General features: G+C 32.7%; 2 protein-coding genes across 3 annotated transcripts in view; one reads left to right on the top strand and one right to left on the bottom strand.

Annotated features, from left to right (window-relative positions):
- The window catches only part of LOC114333661 (teneurin-a), a 499,544-nt gene that overhangs the window by 24,292 nt on the left and 457,409 nt on the right, over positions 1–17,843 (top strand). For both annotated transcript variants that reach the window (XM_050653925.1, XM_050653924.1), the window contains exon 2: positions 6,016–6,200. In XM_050653925.1, the coding sequence (XP_050509882.1) occupies positions 6,118–6,200 (83 nt within the window). In that variant the 5' untranslated portion in view covers positions 6,016–6,117. The remainder of the gene's footprint in view (positions 1–6,015; positions 6,201–17,843) is intronic.
- LOC114336521 (uncharacterized) lies at positions 942–2,764 on the bottom strand. The gene is made up of 2 exons (XM_050653926.1): positions 1,101–2,764; positions 942–1,041 (listed from the first exon to the last, which is right to left on the bottom strand). Exon 1 carries the CDS (start codon positions 2,649–2,651, stop codon positions 1,386–1,388), a length of 1,266 nt encoding a protein of 421 aa, XP_050509883.1. The 5' UTR covers positions 2,652–2,764; the 3' UTR covers positions 942–1,041; positions 1,101–1,385.

The following is a 17,843-nucleotide window of genomic DNA, read 5'->3' as shown; positions in this document are numbered from 1 at the left end:
ATTTTTCCTCTTGAGCTCAATTAGACTTCGTTTTCGGTATGTGTTTCTTGTATTGTAGCCCGATCAGGGGACGCAAAACTTTACGAAAACCTCCAAAAAAATAAAGGAAGAATGAAAATTTGGAATAGGTAGTTGAAATTGTCTATTATTATTATAAGAAAAAGTTTACAATTCTACACCCCCTCCATTTTACAAAAAATTTAAAATACGGGGTGAAAATTTTTTTCTCAGGGTGAAAAAATATACGTTCAAAATAAGTCCAGAATTGGATAAAATGACTAATTCTAAGTAATTTTTGTTTTATAGAGTTTTTTCACTAAGTCAATACTTTTCGAGTTATGTGCGAGTGAATGTGTTCATTTTTAACCAAAAAAAAATGTTTTTGGGCGGTTTTTCGGAGATAGCTCAAAAAGTAAGAATTTTAGCGAAAAAAAATATTCTTAGTAAAAATATAGCTTATAAAAACTTGAAAAAATGGTGTATGCGTAACGTCTGCAGACTAGCGATGTGAAATTACGTGTAATTTCAGAAATTGTAAGTTACACGTGTAAAATTACCCAAAAATTACAAACCAGATGTAATTTATGTAACTTATGTAATTTATGTTCATTGTATTAAAAAATCAATTGTTTGCATTCATATTGAATATAATAAACACAAAGTAACTACATACTTATGAAATAAAGAAAAGTGGATAAGAAATACATACAAATAATAAAGAAATGAAAACATAGGTTCTTTAGTTTTGTTTTAAGCGGCTTTTATAAATCACAACTTCCTTTTTCGCAGACAACTGGAGACCTTCTTGTTATAAAACGTCGAAGTTTCAATTGTTTGCTCTTCCAATGAGCCTTGTGTAATTTTTTTTATCTCCGGCAAATCCAGAACTGCATCCTGAAATTAAATAGGAAAGTGTAAACATAGAGAGTAAAAATAATGGGTTTATAATATAATATATACAGATCTAACTACCTTGTTTTCGGCATCTGAAGTATCCTTCTCGACTTCCGTTTTTTTTTGGGGTTGTTCTGTGCCTTTACCCTGAAATTGATAATTTTGGAATATAAACAATAAATATGTATGTGTTTACACTAATTTACCGATTTCATTAAGACGTTTTCTAAAATGTTCACTTTGCTTTGTCTCAAAATGCGTGCTGGTCTCTGTTCCCTAGTTTCCATTCTTTGATCAATTTCATCATCGGTCATTGCAAAGTCAGCAAAATTAAAATCATCGTCGGAATTTCCATTTCCTGTTGTATTTGAATGCCATGATGATATTGTCTGAAAACATAAGATTTATAATTTTTTATTCGAAAACGGTGGAATGCATTGGAAAATCGGAAAAGAAGCAAACTGCATATATCACATGCACATATCACATATCTAAAAAATGCCTAAATTTAAAATTACCTCGTCTAATTCTTCCTCTTCGGAAATATGGTTTTCAATTACTTCTATCTCCTTCTGTAAGTTTCTACCTTCTATCGAAACGTTGTTCTGTACAGTCTCTTCTATAGGATATTGACTTTGTATGTGATGTTGTCGTGAACGTTTCAGCAATTTTGAATTATATTGTATATAATTTAAATTTGCTGCCCTTTGAGTTGTTAGGCGATTTCTTCTCTTCGTATGAATGCTGCTCTGGGAGCTAAAGCTTCTCTCTGTTGCCGCAGAAGTGCACGGCATTGTCAATATCCTGACTGCAACTTTGGAGAGGCATGAATGTCCACAAAATCCTTTCCACCATGTAACCAAAGAGACATTATCGAGTATGTTCCATAAAAATGTTTCGCCAAAAAAGTCTGTTTTAGCTAAATAGTTTCCTAAATCCTCAGTAATCTTTGACACTCCTTCATCACCAATCTCTATCGTGGTCGTGGTTGACATAGTAGTAATGTATTTCATCGCTTCAATCCTTTCGGCTGATGATAAATTTGCACCAACAGACCGAGGGTTTAGTAAGTCTGCGGCAAAATGGATCGGTTGAAGGGCGTATTCCTTCCTTGATATAAATTTATCCATCGCTTCTGTTTTTTCGCAATCCGTTAGTTTCACGCATTCTAAATGAGTAGATATGTTACTACCGATTTTCGCGAAAGTTTCACAAACCAAATGAATTGACGAAGAATCTCCTTCAAGACGTGTTATTGCTTCAGTAATTGGCTTAAGCAATTCAACAAGAGCGCTAGAATTTATCCAGAATCCTTCATCAAGTAAATTTGCTTTTGCGCTGCGTATTCTATCTTGAATTGTTTTATCTGGAGATATTGCTAGACGTTGTAGGACGGACTTGCATTTAGTCAGATCTTGAAGACATTTTACATGTGAACCCCATCTTGTTTTTACAGGTAGGCTAAGAGACACTCCACACTTCATCTCATTTCTTATTTCTGTGAATTGAGCTCTCAGTACTTGACACTGGTTAATAGTTTTAACGATATGTATAATATGTGACAAATGTGTCTCTATTGAAGATAATTTCAAAATATCGCTGCACAATAAATGTAATGTGTGCGCTAAACAGCCGTATGATACAAGATGGGGATACATCTCTTCACATTGTCTCACAGCCTTCCTCATATTCTTTGCGTTATCAGTCACAATAGCGAAAAATTTTTTAGGTCCATACTCCTCCAGAACTTCAACCATTAATTTTGTTATATATTCTGCGGTATGCTTCTCTGCTTTTGTTAGTACTGATTTGACAAATAACGGTTCGGGTGTTGTAACAATGAAATTAATTACACTTTCATTTCGCAAGTTGGACCAACCATCGCATTGCAATGATAAATTGTCAGCTTGCTTAATTTTATCATTAACTTGAACTTCAACTCGCTCGTACTCTTCGGTCAGGAGACGATTTGATAACATATATCTCGATGGTAAGGTGTATGAAGGTCTAATTTTTTTAAAAAACAATTTCCAATCTTCATTCTCGGTAATTGAATGTGGTGCTGAACTGGTGTAAATAGCTCTAGCAAGCAAAATATTCAATTCGTTATTTTGTTCGTGTGTCATTCGATCACAAAATGATTGTATTCTGTTGATTTTTGTGCAAACAGGTGTTTCCACATGAATGTTATCAGAAGCAGATGTTGATGCTGTGGAAACCGTTGATGATGTACAAGCAGCATCAGTGTTATCGTTATCCAATTTTGCCGATGTGATCTTTTTCATGGATGTTTCAAATGGAAATTTAGAGTGATTCCCCTTTGACTTTGGAGTTAAAATATTGAATTTAAGTTTTATCATATGCGGCACATAAGTGCATTGTTGAAGATGAGATTTCATTCTTGTAGCATTTTTTGCATGTACACTCTTGCAAAATTTACACCTCACATTTATGGTCTTTTGATTAGAAGAACCCGCAGGTAACACTTCAAAATAAAGCCAGATATCTGTCTTACGTTTCACCATGTTTTATGACCTAAAAAAAATATTCAGGTAGACTTAAACATTAAGAAGGGAAAAAACATTATTTTTCAAAGTATTTGATGGGCACGAGGGCATAAAAAATTGTTAGGCATCCTTAAATAGAAGAAAGATTAAAATTGAATCTGTGTAACAATTTAATGAAATTCGAATAAGCAGAATACTGGATCGGACAACTACATTATTTTGCCCTCAACGTTATCAAAATTTTTTATTTAGTAAGTTATGTCAGTGTAATTCAATTACACATGCTACATGCACAAGTACCCCGTTGCTCCTATCATTCTTATAGTTATTGTACAGTAAACTAATCTAAAAAATCGAATAAAACTTGGTAAACCGAATTCAGAATTAAGTACTGTAGCCACATATAAAATGACGCGCGTTAGATTTAACGTACAGTCGATATGCGATAGGCCCGCCCCTGTGTTTCCCAATCTAAGGTTGCTATGGACATCACCGGCACGTGTTTTGCTGTTTGTAGAAATAATATATTTCTTACCTTATAGTTTCTGTGCTTCCTTATAAATAAATGTAAAGTAACCAACGCTGCGTGAATGAATAGAGAAAGAACAGTCGAAAACTAACTTATACATACACATTACACATACAATAACAGAAATGTAAACATAACCTGCCTGACTCAGACTAAGGAACGACTAACGAGCGACGAGCGTAATAGCACCCACTGGTTCGCGCGCGCCGGCACCGGCGCACCGCACTTACGACAATTGCGCGCGCATAAGTTGCCATAATATATGTAATTTTACCAGTAATTACATAAATTACGGTAATTTATGTAAATTTATCATAAGTTACGTTAAATTTCATAAATTACGTAAATTCCAAAAATTACATAAATTACATTAAGTTACGGGTATCATGTAATATTACCGTAAGTTACGTGTAATTTATGTAACGTAAGTTATGTAATTTTACAACTCACATCACTACTGCAGACCCAGTAGAAGCAGAGTTGCAGCTAATGAAATGTAGGTTCTTCTTCGTCAAATTCCAAATCGAATATTTCAATGTGAAATAATCAAAAAAAGGAGCACTTTTTGGGGAAAATTATTTACAACTTTTTTAAAGTGTTTAAAAAAAGGTTTATTTTTGTTTTTTAAAAAAACTTTTAACATTAAAAGTAAGTGAGTTACGCTCAAAATATTGTTGGTCCCTTTTATTTTTTGGTAAGAAAATGGCGAAAATCACCTCCTAATTAGCTTCTTAAAAAACATTAATCGTTACCGCCTTTACAGGTTACTTTACTTATGTATTGTTTATATTATCTATAAGTTTCATTGGTTCAAAGTCCTCAGTTTTGAAAAAAATTGGGTTTAAAATAAAACATTTTTTTTATTTTGAAAAAAAATCGTAATTGTTTATGGAATTAACTTTTTAAGTTAACTTTTTAATTAGATACTCGTTTAAGCCATGTTAACTACAGCTTTTTCAAAACGAAGCACTTTGAACCGATGAAACTTACAGTTCATATAAATAATACATAGACAAAGTAACTTGTGAAGTGGTAATGTTAAAATGTACATGTGATGCTACTTAGGGGGTGATTTTCGCGATTTTTTTGCCAAAAAAATAAAAGGGACCAACAATATTTTTAGCGTAATTCACTTACTTTTAATAGTACCAGTTTTTTTAAAAAACAAAAGTAAACCTTTTTTTAAACACTTTAAAAAAGTTAGAATGAATTTTTCCCTAAATTTGCTCCGTTTTTGGGTTATTTTACATTGAAATATTCGATTTGGAATTTGACGAAGAAGAACCTAATTTTCATTAGCTGCAAGTCTGCTTCTACTGGGTCTACAGACCTCATGTATACACCATTTTTTTCAATTTTTTATGGGCTATATTTTTGCCAAGAATATTTTTTCCGCTAAAATACTTACTTTTTAAGTTATCTCCGAAAAACCGTCCAGAAACATGTTTTATTTTGTTAATCATGAATATATTTACTCGCAAATAAAAGTATTGACTTAGTGAAAAAAGTCTATAGAACAAAAGTTCCTTAGAATTAGTCATTTTATCCAATTCCGGTCTTATTTTGAATGTATTTTTTTTCATCTTCGAGAGGGGGTATTCCCCTCCATTTTTTTTAATGGAGGGGATGTAGAATTGTAAACTTTTTCTTATATAATAATAGACAATTTTAACTACCTATTCCCAAATTTCGTGTGAGAATAACTAGTCCATCATCTCCAGCTGATTTACTGTCTTTCATCTTATTCATTGATTGTCTGATTTTACTAATCATTATGTCTGCCATTAGTTCACCTTGATTTAATACGGCTTTTTAAGTAGCCTTTATTTATCTTTGTTTCGGTGTCTCATTTGGTACTGTATTTATAGTTTTTGACAGAAATCTTTCACAGTTTTTAATGTTAAGGTACGCCATGCGCTAAATAAATTATTGGTGCATTTAATATTTTTCCAAATACATTTAATACATAGTGTACTTAGCTATTTAAAATGAACCTGTACAAATCAGTTTTTCCTGTTGATTATGCGTTTTAGTGCCAACACATTTAAAAGCAACACGACTTAAATTTATGATCTTCCTTTCCAGATATTATTTTGTGTTGTAATTGTCGGACTCTTACTCGTCGGAAGCATGTACTCGAGCGTGCACGTGCGTCGTCGGTATTATAAGTAAAATATCTGGCAACTAATGGATAACTACCAGCCCCGGCCGCCTCCCTTGCCCAGGAGGGTGAGGAACATTTACGCTGAGCCCTTCTCCCATGAACCAAGGTAATAATCGTATATTATAATTACTGTGAACATTTTGGTTGTATAAATTTCAATTTATGGATGGATTCTGGACCGCTGATTCCGAGGTGGTTCAGCAGGTGGCAAAAAATATTTTCGTAACGTTGAAAACTAACAGGCTTCGTTAAATTATTACTTAATGGTTGGAAAGTGAACATAAGAAATATTTATATTTAAGAGCTTTTTAATCAATTGAGTTAAAAATTCATATTTTTATTTTAATTTAGTGTTTAGGATTCTTTCCTATCTAGGCCGGGATCCCGCGTACCAAAAAAAAGTTGAATTATAGCAAGCTGAAAATTTGTTAATTTATTACCGAAGTTTAGTCGGACAAACTTTGATATACGGGAACACTGGAACAGGGGAAGTTTTAATTGTGGAACAGTTTAAAAATTTGGAACGTCAGATTACGAAAACATCACATGTATTTTGTCGGACAGAACCTCAAATTGATTTGTTACCCTTTCATTAAACTCTCATGAAAAAATCAGACTACTATTACTAACCAACATGATTCTTGTCATTTTACATGTTCCTCGTGTTCCACTCATTAAAATGCCCAGTTGGTGATAAACACCAGTCTGATTTTTGCATGAAAGTTTAATGAAATGGTAATAAATCAATTAGACGTTTTTTCCGACAAAATACATAAAACGTTTTCGTAGTCTGGCGTTTCAAATTTTTAACTTGTTCCACAATTAAAACTTCCCCTGTTCCAGTGTTCCCATACATCAAAGTTTGTCCGACTAGACACCGTTAAGCTATTAACAAATTTTCAACTTAATTTTTTTCTAATAATCAATTTTTTTTGGTACGCGGGATTCAGGTCTTATCGATTTTACATTGAAAATAAGATCATATAGCTATTATACCGCTAACGCGGCTTTGGAATTATAGCAGAGTAGTCTGCTATCCTTAGGGTCTACGGTATACAACTATACAAGGAAGGTAATACGGCCAGTCCTACGCTTCGACCGCCTATTATTATCCCTGGTTTTATCTAAGTTACTCATTTTATTTAGGCTGAGTCAAGCTACGGCTGTAAATATTTAAAAAAACATCTAGGTGTTCTCGCCGACACTAGGTTTAGATCTGCTGCCTTCTGCATAGAGTTAGACATCCTACCGCATGAGCTATCCATCCTGCCAAGTTTAATTCACTTCTTAACAAATTTCTTACATTCTTTGCGTCTATCCATGTCACTCCTGTTCTCTCCAATATCTTTCCGATTGCTTTATCCCCTGTCTGTCTTAGGGTTTGCTCACTACGGAGACCAAAGGATAGTATCCTAGCCTCAAGCTTAGTATCCTACTCTTCATTTTGGTGAACGCTCGCATTTAAAATAATGCATCTGGCGATCGATAATATGGTACTAGCAGTACGAGAGATACCAGGGAGCTAGAGTCGGCGCCTCGTTGTGAGCACAACTTTAGTCCCTCTTTTTTTTTGTTTTTCAATATTTTTGCTTTCCAAACTCTTCTCACTGGTATGGTATCTTTCATCCCGTGTGAATGACCCCACGAACCAAGCTGTATTTGTTCTACAAACTCCAATGTGGACTGTATTTTCAGTTCGTTCCTTATATCTGTGTTTCTTATTCTATTAATTTTAGTAGCACCTTTAATTCCTCTTAAAAATTTCACCTGTATATCCCGTATCTTGCACTTTGGCCGTTCCCTTCGCAGTTACCCATGATTCGCTGTCAAAAATCAGAGCAGGTCTATAAACGGATTTGAAAACTTTCATTTTTGTATTTCCTGTTATTTCCTTTCTGCATATAAAATTTTTGTTCATTGTATGATAGAGTTGTAACGCTTTCTCTACTCTGCTATTGATTTCTGTTGCTAGAGATCCTGTTTCTTCTATTATCGGTCCTAAGTATGTAACAGTTTTAACTTCTCCTATTTTTGTTTCCTCAATTTCTATATTAAGTTTTTGTCTTGTTTCTCCTGTCTGCATAACTTTTGTTTTGTCGATGTTTATCTTTATTCCGTTTTCAGTAAGTACCTCTTTCCATATGTCTAAATTATTCTGAAGTTTTTTTCTCAGTTTTTGCAATTAGCTCCAAATCGTCAACAAATACTCCTGATATTTCTAATCTTTGTAAATTTCTATACACTACAGTATCCAAGCCTGGAGAATATCATTGCCTACATTTTTTAACAACTGAGATTTACTCTGCGTTGAGTAACAAGAAACAAAATTCTCTCCAATTTGTATTCTCTTGTTTATCTTGGTTACATTAATATATTCTCTTTATAGAAGTTATTCAATGAATTTATATAATACTGTGGATGAGTTACTTCACTCATAAACTATTCCAAAGTTTATAATTACATTATCATATATGTAGGTATGTAACCTACTTGTATAAACACTGGCTATAATTGACTATCCTACTGAATTTTGCATTAGTTATTTTAAGCAAACCAAAATTATTGATTTAAGATCTCTCTGGTTTATAGTATCTTCTCCTAGTGCTCTTTAAATTGTTTCTATTTTGCTTTTTAAAACAGCCTGTCTATAAAAGATCTTGAAAGCTGTTTTGAGTATTTCTGATTTGCTTTCTTTAGTTAGTTCTACAAGAATAGAGCCAGGACCAGATGAATTCCTATTTCGTATTGGTTTTTATATTTTAGTTTTTTTTCAACGATTTTTTCTACAACCGTGTTAAAAATGCAATTTTTAGCACTCCATAGTAGCGTTAAAAATGCTACTTTAAGGCACTAGTGCTTTAAAAATTTTAAGGCCTCCAGTTAAAAGTGAATTGTCAAATTGTGAAACGTCAAAATATTTATATTTCATTTATTAACATTATTATTAATAGTACAACTTGAGCAATTTGAAAAAGGTGGTTTAAAAGGTTTTTTCAAATTTAATTTTTCTACAACCGTGTTAAAAATGCAATTTTTAGCACTCCTTAGGAGCGTTAAAAATGCTACTTTAAGGCACTAGTGCTTTAAAAATTTTAAGGCACTGCAGTTAAAAGTGAATTGTCCAATTGTGAGACGTCAAAATATTTATATATCATTTATTAACATTAATATTAATAGTACAACTTGCGTAATTTGGAAAAGGTGGTTTAAAAGGTTTTTTAAAATTTAATTTAAACTGTATTATTGCATTTTAACACGTTTGTAGAAAAAACAAGTTTATGTAACGGTATAATATTTTCGCTAAGAATTTTTAGACATTCCCCTCGAGTGTAGACAACCAGTTCTACCTTTTACGGGTCATAGGTTTTTATGGTTTCAGCAATTAACAAAAATATTGTATTCTATAAATTTATAACGTTTGTAGAAAACATATTGTATGAATACGTGTTAAAAAGTACATTTTTAAGGCACTCATGTGAATTGTAGAATTCGCTTCGCTCATTCTGCAAACTTTCACATGCGTGCCTTAAAATTGTACTTTTAACACATGTCCTAAATAACTATTAAACTGTATTATTGCATTTTTAACACGTCTGTAGAAAAAACCTATTAAAATTTGTTAGAATATACAACAATAAAAGTAGATGTTATTCTATATTTGTTATGATTTACGTATTAACAGTATAGGCAGTTTTGATGTAATGTCAAGAAAAATATAAAAATGGAATGTCAGTCAAGTTCAAGTAAAAGTTTTTGTAGACATTGTCCTGTAATTTAGAATGAATAAATTATAATTGTTGATATATAAGACGATTGTAGAAAAAATATTGTATAATATACGTTTTAAAAAGTACATTTTTAAGGCATTCATGTCAATTGCAGAATTCGCTTCGCTCATTCTGAAAACTTTCACATGCCTGCCTTAAAATTGTACTTTTAACACTTATATCATAAATAACTATTAAATTGGTTTAATGGTTTATTTTTATTTTATTACTTTTATTATATTTATCATTGATTTTTCATCAAACGCATCTTTACTAATTGAGTTGATTTATTTTTATAATATTATAGTTTTTCAAGCTATCGTGTTCAATAATTTCTTGAATATGATCTTGCCATCTCTTGCCATCTGTAATAAAATAAAGCCATGTTTTGTACAATTCTGACGTTTGTTTTATATATTTGTATATACAGGGTGAGTGGGGACTGTGGGGAGGAACTAAACAAGACTGTGTAATATACGTAAAAATAACTCATATGTTGTTATTCGATTCTCATTTGTTTCTGAGATACAGGGTGTTAAAATTTTTCTTACACGCTGAAAACCGGTTGATGTGTGCAAATGGTGGATTTTAAGACGTAGTTATTGCGCATTTTTTGACACACAATTAAGAATTTTATATTTACCATAAAGAAAAAAAATAGTACGCCACCGAGATATTTCAAATTATAAATTATTTTTGAATTCCCTGTTCAATTTCCGACAAACAATCTCTACCCATTTGTTCATACGACGGTTCGTTTTCATGCAAAAAATAAAATATCTGAACGCTTACAAAGTATTCGAAATAAGTTTCTACACATGCATTTAGAAACTTCGTCGAATACTTTGTAAGCGTTTTATTAAGATGTTTTATTTTTTGCATGAAATCTAAACGTCGCGGTCGCTCGTATGAAAAAATGGAAAATAGATTTTTTGTCACAAATTGAACGAGGAATTTAAGGAAGATTTTTAATTTGAAATATTTCAGTGGCGTACCATTTTTATCTTTAAAAAATATCAGACTATTACTTGCACGCGCGCTAATGGTGAATATCAAATTCTTAATTGTGTGTTAAAAAATGTGCAGTAACTACTTCTTAAAACCCACCAAATTTCATTTGAACACCTCAACCCGTTTTAGAGCAATAAAATCGTCAGTTTATAAGAAAAATTTTAACACTCCATATCTCGGATACAAATGAAAATCGAATAACATACGAGTTATGTTTAATTATTATTAAGTATATTATACAGTCTTAAAGTTTGGTGCGTTCCTCGCCACTCACCCTGTATAACGATTTCCACAGTTTTCACTGTATTCCATCAGTCAATTGTACTCTCAAGTTCTTTCTGTTTTGCCAGTCCCCTTCCTGTAGATTTGTCGTTTCCATTACTTCATCCATTTCATTTCCTCTGACATGTCCGTAGCAGGTTAATCGCTTTTGTTCTATATATAGTTTATTATATCTCTGTAGGCCCTGTAGGCCCTTTGTCGTCTTAAATGGACTGCATATTCTACTGTCCGTTTTGATAACTACTTTGTTATTTTTGTAGATTGCTTCTACTGCTTTTATTAATATTCGTGGAACTTCGACGTCTTCCATTCTTTCCCATAACTTGGGCGGATCTATTTTTGGTCATACGTTTTTCTATTAGTAATTTTGTTTTGTTAAAATGTAATATTGCCAAATGTAAGATCAACATTTCATTTGGGATAAATTAAAAAAAAATTGGTTTTACATTTGGTGTTGATTTTTGCTTTCTAGGGACTTGGCGTTGAGCCAGTAAACCCCTGTTTTGCGGAATTATTAAAAATTTTCCTTCTATCTCAATATTCATTTAATACCCTTTATAACATTTAAATCATATAAAAGTGTCTTTTCCAAAACACATTTTTCTAAAACAAATAACGTTTTTTTTTGTTCCTAACAAGCGAGATTTTCTTTTAGAAGATTGTCTGTGGGAACATTTCTTTTTGTTTTGATCATAAAAACTTCAAAAAAAGCTCTAAAGATATTTATTTTTAAAGCTCTTGTCAGTCGTCGGTCTTATTGAAAAATACAAAAGACGATTCGCAGCACCTGATATATTTCACATGGTATTATTTATTATAGAGCTGTCAGTATGCATACATCTAAAGTAGTATTTGTTTGAAGAAAAAGAAATGAAAGTGCAAAGAAAAAAGACGGTAGTGTTTGGAGGTGTCTGAATAAGTCAATGTAACAAAGTTGTTAAAAGAAACAAAAAACTAGTGTTGAGGAAAGTGATGCAATTACAGAAATTTAGAAATTGTGTCACAAATAGTTTTTGAACTATATTTATCACTATTTTATTACTATATTATATTATATATTATTACGTCATTAATAAAATGTTTACGTCATCATGGTACAACTAATTGGATTACCTACCAATGGATTACTACCTACCTAAATGGATTACCTACCAATTTTCTAAAACTGCTTTCTTTCGGCATGTCTACTTTAAGCATTATGTTTATACAGTGGTGAGTGTGAGAAAAAGCGGCAAAATAACGGAAAAGACGGAAAACATAACATTGTGGGAAACTATCAATATAATGAAAATTTATAAAAATCCACTTCGTCTTCTTCCTCTTCTCTATAAGCAATTCTGCTTGTTCATTGGCGGATTGATACCTCTATGGAAGGTTGTTGACTTCTTCTACCAATTGGTGATTTATCTCTTGATATTTTGACCACACGTGTCTCCCCGATTCTGGTTATGTGGTTGTTCCATTTTTTTTCTATTTAGTACCATTCGTTTATACACTGTACGTTACATCGTCTTCTGATATCTTTACTCCTCTTTCGATCTCTCAGTGTATTTCTTGTAATTCTTCTCGGTACTCTCATTTCTGCCATTTCTAGTAGTCTTTGTGTTGTGGCTGTATCGGGTCTTGTTTCTGATGCATATGTCATTATTGGCCATTACTGGCTTACTGGCAAAGAATCCACGAGGAAAATAAAATTCCTGTAGCTGGCTGTATACAATAAATCACAAAAATACGTGATCCTTTGAAATAGGTATATTTAAAATTCTCTAAATAAGGGTTACATTAAATCACAGAACGTTATCGGATTAAAAAATCCATCGTCGGTGTTACTAAAAGCCATAAAATAAGTATAGCCTAATTATTTATTTAAGAAAAAATTATTTAAAATGTTGACTAAGGTTAAAAAATGCAAGAGGTCATACTTTCAATAATGTACATGCCTGAGTCACCAAAGTGTTTTGGGTAAGACCCTTTAAATGTTGAAAATTGTTTTGATATACTACATAGTTTTAATAATATTTAGTGATGTTGTAATTATTCCTGAATATTAGCCAGGGCAACACAGATATCTTCCCACGTCTTCCCACTCTACCAACCACGGGGAAAGAGTCCTTGCTTGACCAGGGCATTTAGCACTAAAAACACCGTAATAAATCGATTTGTAAGGTTCAGATTTTATTAATCGAGAGTTTTTGGGGTTGCTGAACACGACTACTCCATCAGAAAAACCATCGGAGTACCTGGTGCCTAGGGATAATTGCTAATGCATGTCATTTGAAAGTTTAAGGGTTGTCGGCACTAAATTAATGCAAACAGATTACTTTGAGGTTTTTGGAGGCGCTGAACACGAATACTCGATCAGAACCTATGTATAATATCGACAGTGAAACACCAAATTAAAGTTGAAAATGTTATTTCTCTAACTACACTCTATACCCGGGAGACCTGATTGACGTCTACCGATTGACGTAGCTTTACTGCCCGACTCGTTTGACGGTTAAAATGATAATCATCTAAGATGCTACATGTTGATTGTATGAGGTGACTCGAATGAATGTATTTTAAAGCCACATCTTGACTCGTTGAATTGACTCTAGCGAATGTATTTAAAAGCACATATGGACTGGTTGAATTGACTCGAACAAATGATTCTAAATGTATGTCCTCTCTTGATGTCAATACTAATTGGGTGATGCCCACGCAACCAACAAACAAAGGTTTTTATTTAGTCATCGATTTAATGTGCAATTGCCCAAAATATCGTTTATGATTTGTAATTAGTTAACGAAATTAGTAGCCCGCACATGTGTAAATATAATAACAATTGGCGTTAGTGATATACGGGGTGATAAATATATACTGTTTAATATCGAATATGAAAACTGAATGTTTGAGATTAAACAACCTAACTTCGTAGAACCTGGTGCTTAATGTCACTGGTAAGGAACGTCATTTTCTGGAGTTTTGAGGGTTTTCTTGTCAATAAATTGATGCAAACAGATTTCTCGGGGAATTTTTGGGGTTGCCGAAAACGAATAGGCCATCAAAACGACATCCGGAGTACCTGGTTTCTAGGGTCACGTAATCTTCTGGATTTTCGTGTGATTTCGGCACTAAAATGATGCAAATAGATTACAAGGTAGGTTTTTGGAGTTGCTGAACACGAATACGCCATCTGGATCGACACCTGGAGCACTTGGTGCCGGTGCCGACGATCACTGCTAAGGACGTCATCTTCTAGAGTTTCGAATATTTTCGGCACCGAATGAATGCAAATAGATTACTAGGCGGTTTTTGGGGTCCCCATTACGAGTACCCCATTAGAAGTAATTTCCGGACCACCTGGTGCAGAAGGTCTCTGCTAAAGCATGCTATCTTCTGGAGTTTAGTGGGTTTTTGAGCAGCAGATGCACCAGGGGTTGGTTACGATGACGTAATCTAATTTAGCAACGGCAAAAACCTCCTAGTAATCTGTCTAAAATAATAAGTATGAGTAGTTTTGAAAATTTGCATGAACATTTATTATTAAAACAAGTATATGAAAAAAAAATTAAAAATTAAACGATGTATGTGCCATCTGCTCGCACCGTGAAAAAAACAGCTCCACTGCGCTGCAGTGATTGGGACTAATACAGATCCTGAAATATAAAATTTCAAAGTAATTATTGAAAATAATTGTAAATATGGCGAAGTGTTTTTTTTTAAATTAGCTAAAAAATTCAAAAATCGCTAAATTGACATTTAGGTCTGGATCCCGCGTATGAAAAAAAAGTTGATTAATAGCAAGCTGAAAATTTGTTAATAGCTTAAGGGTGTCTAGTTGAACAAACTTTGATATATGGTAACACTGGAACAGGGGACGTTTTAACTGTGGAACAGGTTAAAAATTTGGAACGGTCAGAACACGAAAACGGCACATTTATTTTGTCCGACAGAACAGACTTAAACTCTCCGAACAGAGATTACACTCTCATGCAAAAATCAGACTGCTATTTATCACCTGTCATAATTCCTGTCATTTGACATATTCTACATGTTCCACTCATTAAAACGCCCATTTGGTGATAAATAGCAGTCTGATTTTTGCATGAGAGTTTAATCTCTGTTCGGAGAGTTTAAGTCTGTTCTACCGGAGAAAATACATGTACCGTTTTCGTGGTCTGACCGTTCCAAATTTTTAACCTGTTCCACAGTTAAAACGTCCCCTGTTCCAGTGTTCCCATATATCAACGTTTGTTCAACTAGACACCCTTAAGCCATTAACAAATTTTCAGCTTGCTATTAATCAACTTTTTTTCATACGCGGGATCCAGACCTAATTTTCTATCCAATCATAAAACCTCTAGTTGATGGTATAGAAAATAATATTCCCATAATCACTTTGAAATTTTATGTTTCCGGATCTCTATTAGTCCCAATTAGTCCATGTGGTGAGACCGTCTGGAAAAATTTCTGATTCGGTTTCTTTGTGGATTCCTATTAAAAAATGTCCCCTTTAAACAAATCTGAAGGGTGCCGGGCGGAATTTTTGGGCAGAAATTGTTTAAAAAATTTTTTTAAACAAATACAAAATATCGTGTTTTTTTGCTCCGAAATATATATTTTTAAGTTTTGTGGGTAATTCTAAACAATAAAGGTATCTCGTAAATTTTCTCAAAAATTGATAGTTTTCGAGTTATTGGCGAATCAAAATCTGAAAAATGCGAAAATACGCATTTTCAAGGCCTAAAAACTCATATTTAAATTAGTATTTTTGAAGTTGCCAGATACTTAAATTGAAGTTTAGACATTCAGCTTCAAGATTCTGAAGAGTGATTGCGTCTAACCTTAATTTATACCGTTGTTTTTTAATTGTTAAATATGCGTGTTTATCCGATTTTTTTGCCGGTGCGGCGAGCCCTATTTCAAAAATCTCCTATTTTCTCCCGAAAGATATTTTTTCTAGTTTCTTTGGAATATTCTAAATAAAATAAGTTTCCTGACATTTTTCTCAAAAGTTAACAGTTTTAAAGGTATAAGCGATTTAAAATCCAAAAATGCGTTTCGCTTATAACTTTAAAACTATTAATTTTTGAGAAAAATGTCAAGAAACTTATTTTATTTAGAATATTCCAAAAAATCTAGAAACAATATTTTTCGGAGAAAAATAGGAGATTTTTGAAATAGAGCTCACCGCACCGGCCAAAAAATCGGATAAACACGCATATTTAACAATTAAAAATCAACGGTATAAATTAAGGTTAGACGCAACCACTCTTCAGAATCTTGAAGCCGAATGTTTAATCTTCAATTTAAGTATCAGGCGACCTCAAAAATACTAATTAAATATGAGTTTTTAGGCCTCGAAAATGCGTATTTTCGCATTTTTCAGATTTTAAATCGCCTATAACTCGAAAACTATCAATTTTTAAGAAAAATTACAAGATATCTTTCTTCTTTAAAATGACCCAAAAAACGTAAAAATTTGTTCCTGAGCAAAAAAACGTAATATTTTGTATTTGTTTAAAAAAATTGTTTAAACAATTTCTGCCCAAAAATTCCGTCCGGCACCCTTCAGATTTGTTTAAAGGGGACATTTTTGAATAGGAATCCACAAAGAAGCCGAATCAGAAATTTTTTTCAGACAGGAGCGGTCTCACCACATGGACTAAATCACTGCAGCAGTGGAGCTACGTTTATTTTTCACGGTGCCAGCAGATAGCGCACAACTCGTTTAATTTTCAATATATTTTTATGAAGGTTTTTTCACATGTACTTCCTTTTATAGTAAATGGTCATGCAAATTTTCAAAACAACTGGCACAGTACTTTTTATTTTAGAAATTTCCAAAAAAGTTTATTACTTTCGTACTTTTATACTAAGATAGCCCCTTAAAAATCGATTTATTTTGTGCTAAATGGACTGGCTTATGAGTTAGTTAATATAACAGTTGAATTAACTAATAAGTTAAAGTGAGGAATAATCTGTTTTTAAATTTTTTATTAAAAAGTTGTTCGTTCAAATAAGAATTGTAAATTGTAAATTGAAAAAGCTCCGTATAAAAAGTACATTATTACAAACAACTAGTTTTCCGACGGAAAGAGGATAAAATCATGCCCAATTGGGAATAGACTTCTTTGTTCCCGTATACCCGGCAAGAACGCTTTTAGCATACACTTAAAACTTCAAGAGATGTTTAGGGAAGATATAAGGAAATACAGACTTGCTTACTTCCTCGAATAAGTAGGAAAAAGTACAAACTGAGTCAATCCTAATCTCTTCGGATTGACGTATACTTAGGTGAAAAGGTACAAACGGGAAAAGGAAAAGTAAAAAAATCCCAAACCCTCATGATCTCCCGTTTCAGAAGTTATTAACTTTTCCAATAAAGTTGATGCAATCTTTGCCTCACATATATCCCCGATAAATCCAATTTTTTTATATTCTGTCGGGATCCGATTTCCAACGTGTCTCACAAACTGGGACTGAAAATATATATACATATTGGCGGGTAACACGAACAAAAAGATAATAAGACGTGAATAATATCAGGTGCTATCTGTCACACTTCGTAAAAAACCTGTGTGTTATTTTGAAAAAAGGTATTTTTAATTTAAAAGGGCAAAAAAGCAATTATTCAATATTTCTGAAACAGACGACTTAAAGGAAAATTTTAAAACACATAAATTTTAATTGTTGAATGGCCATCA

The sequence above is a fragment of the Diabrotica virgifera genome, chromosome 6, assembly GCF_917563875.1.
Source record: "Diabrotica virgifera virgifera chromosome 6, PGI_DIABVI_V3a".
NCBI lineage: Eukaryota > Metazoa > Arthropoda > Insecta > Coleoptera > Chrysomelidae > Diabrotica > Diabrotica virgifera.
Note: the sequence above shows the minus strand (reverse complement) of the source record. Positions and strands in the feature narration are given on the sequence as shown.

Bases quoted from the DNA above. Each gene is read 5' to 3' on its own strand.
- LOC114336521 (XM_050653926.1), bottom strand. From the start codon at position 2,651: ATGGTTGAAGTTCTGGAGGAGTATGGACCTAAAAAATTTTTCGCTATT.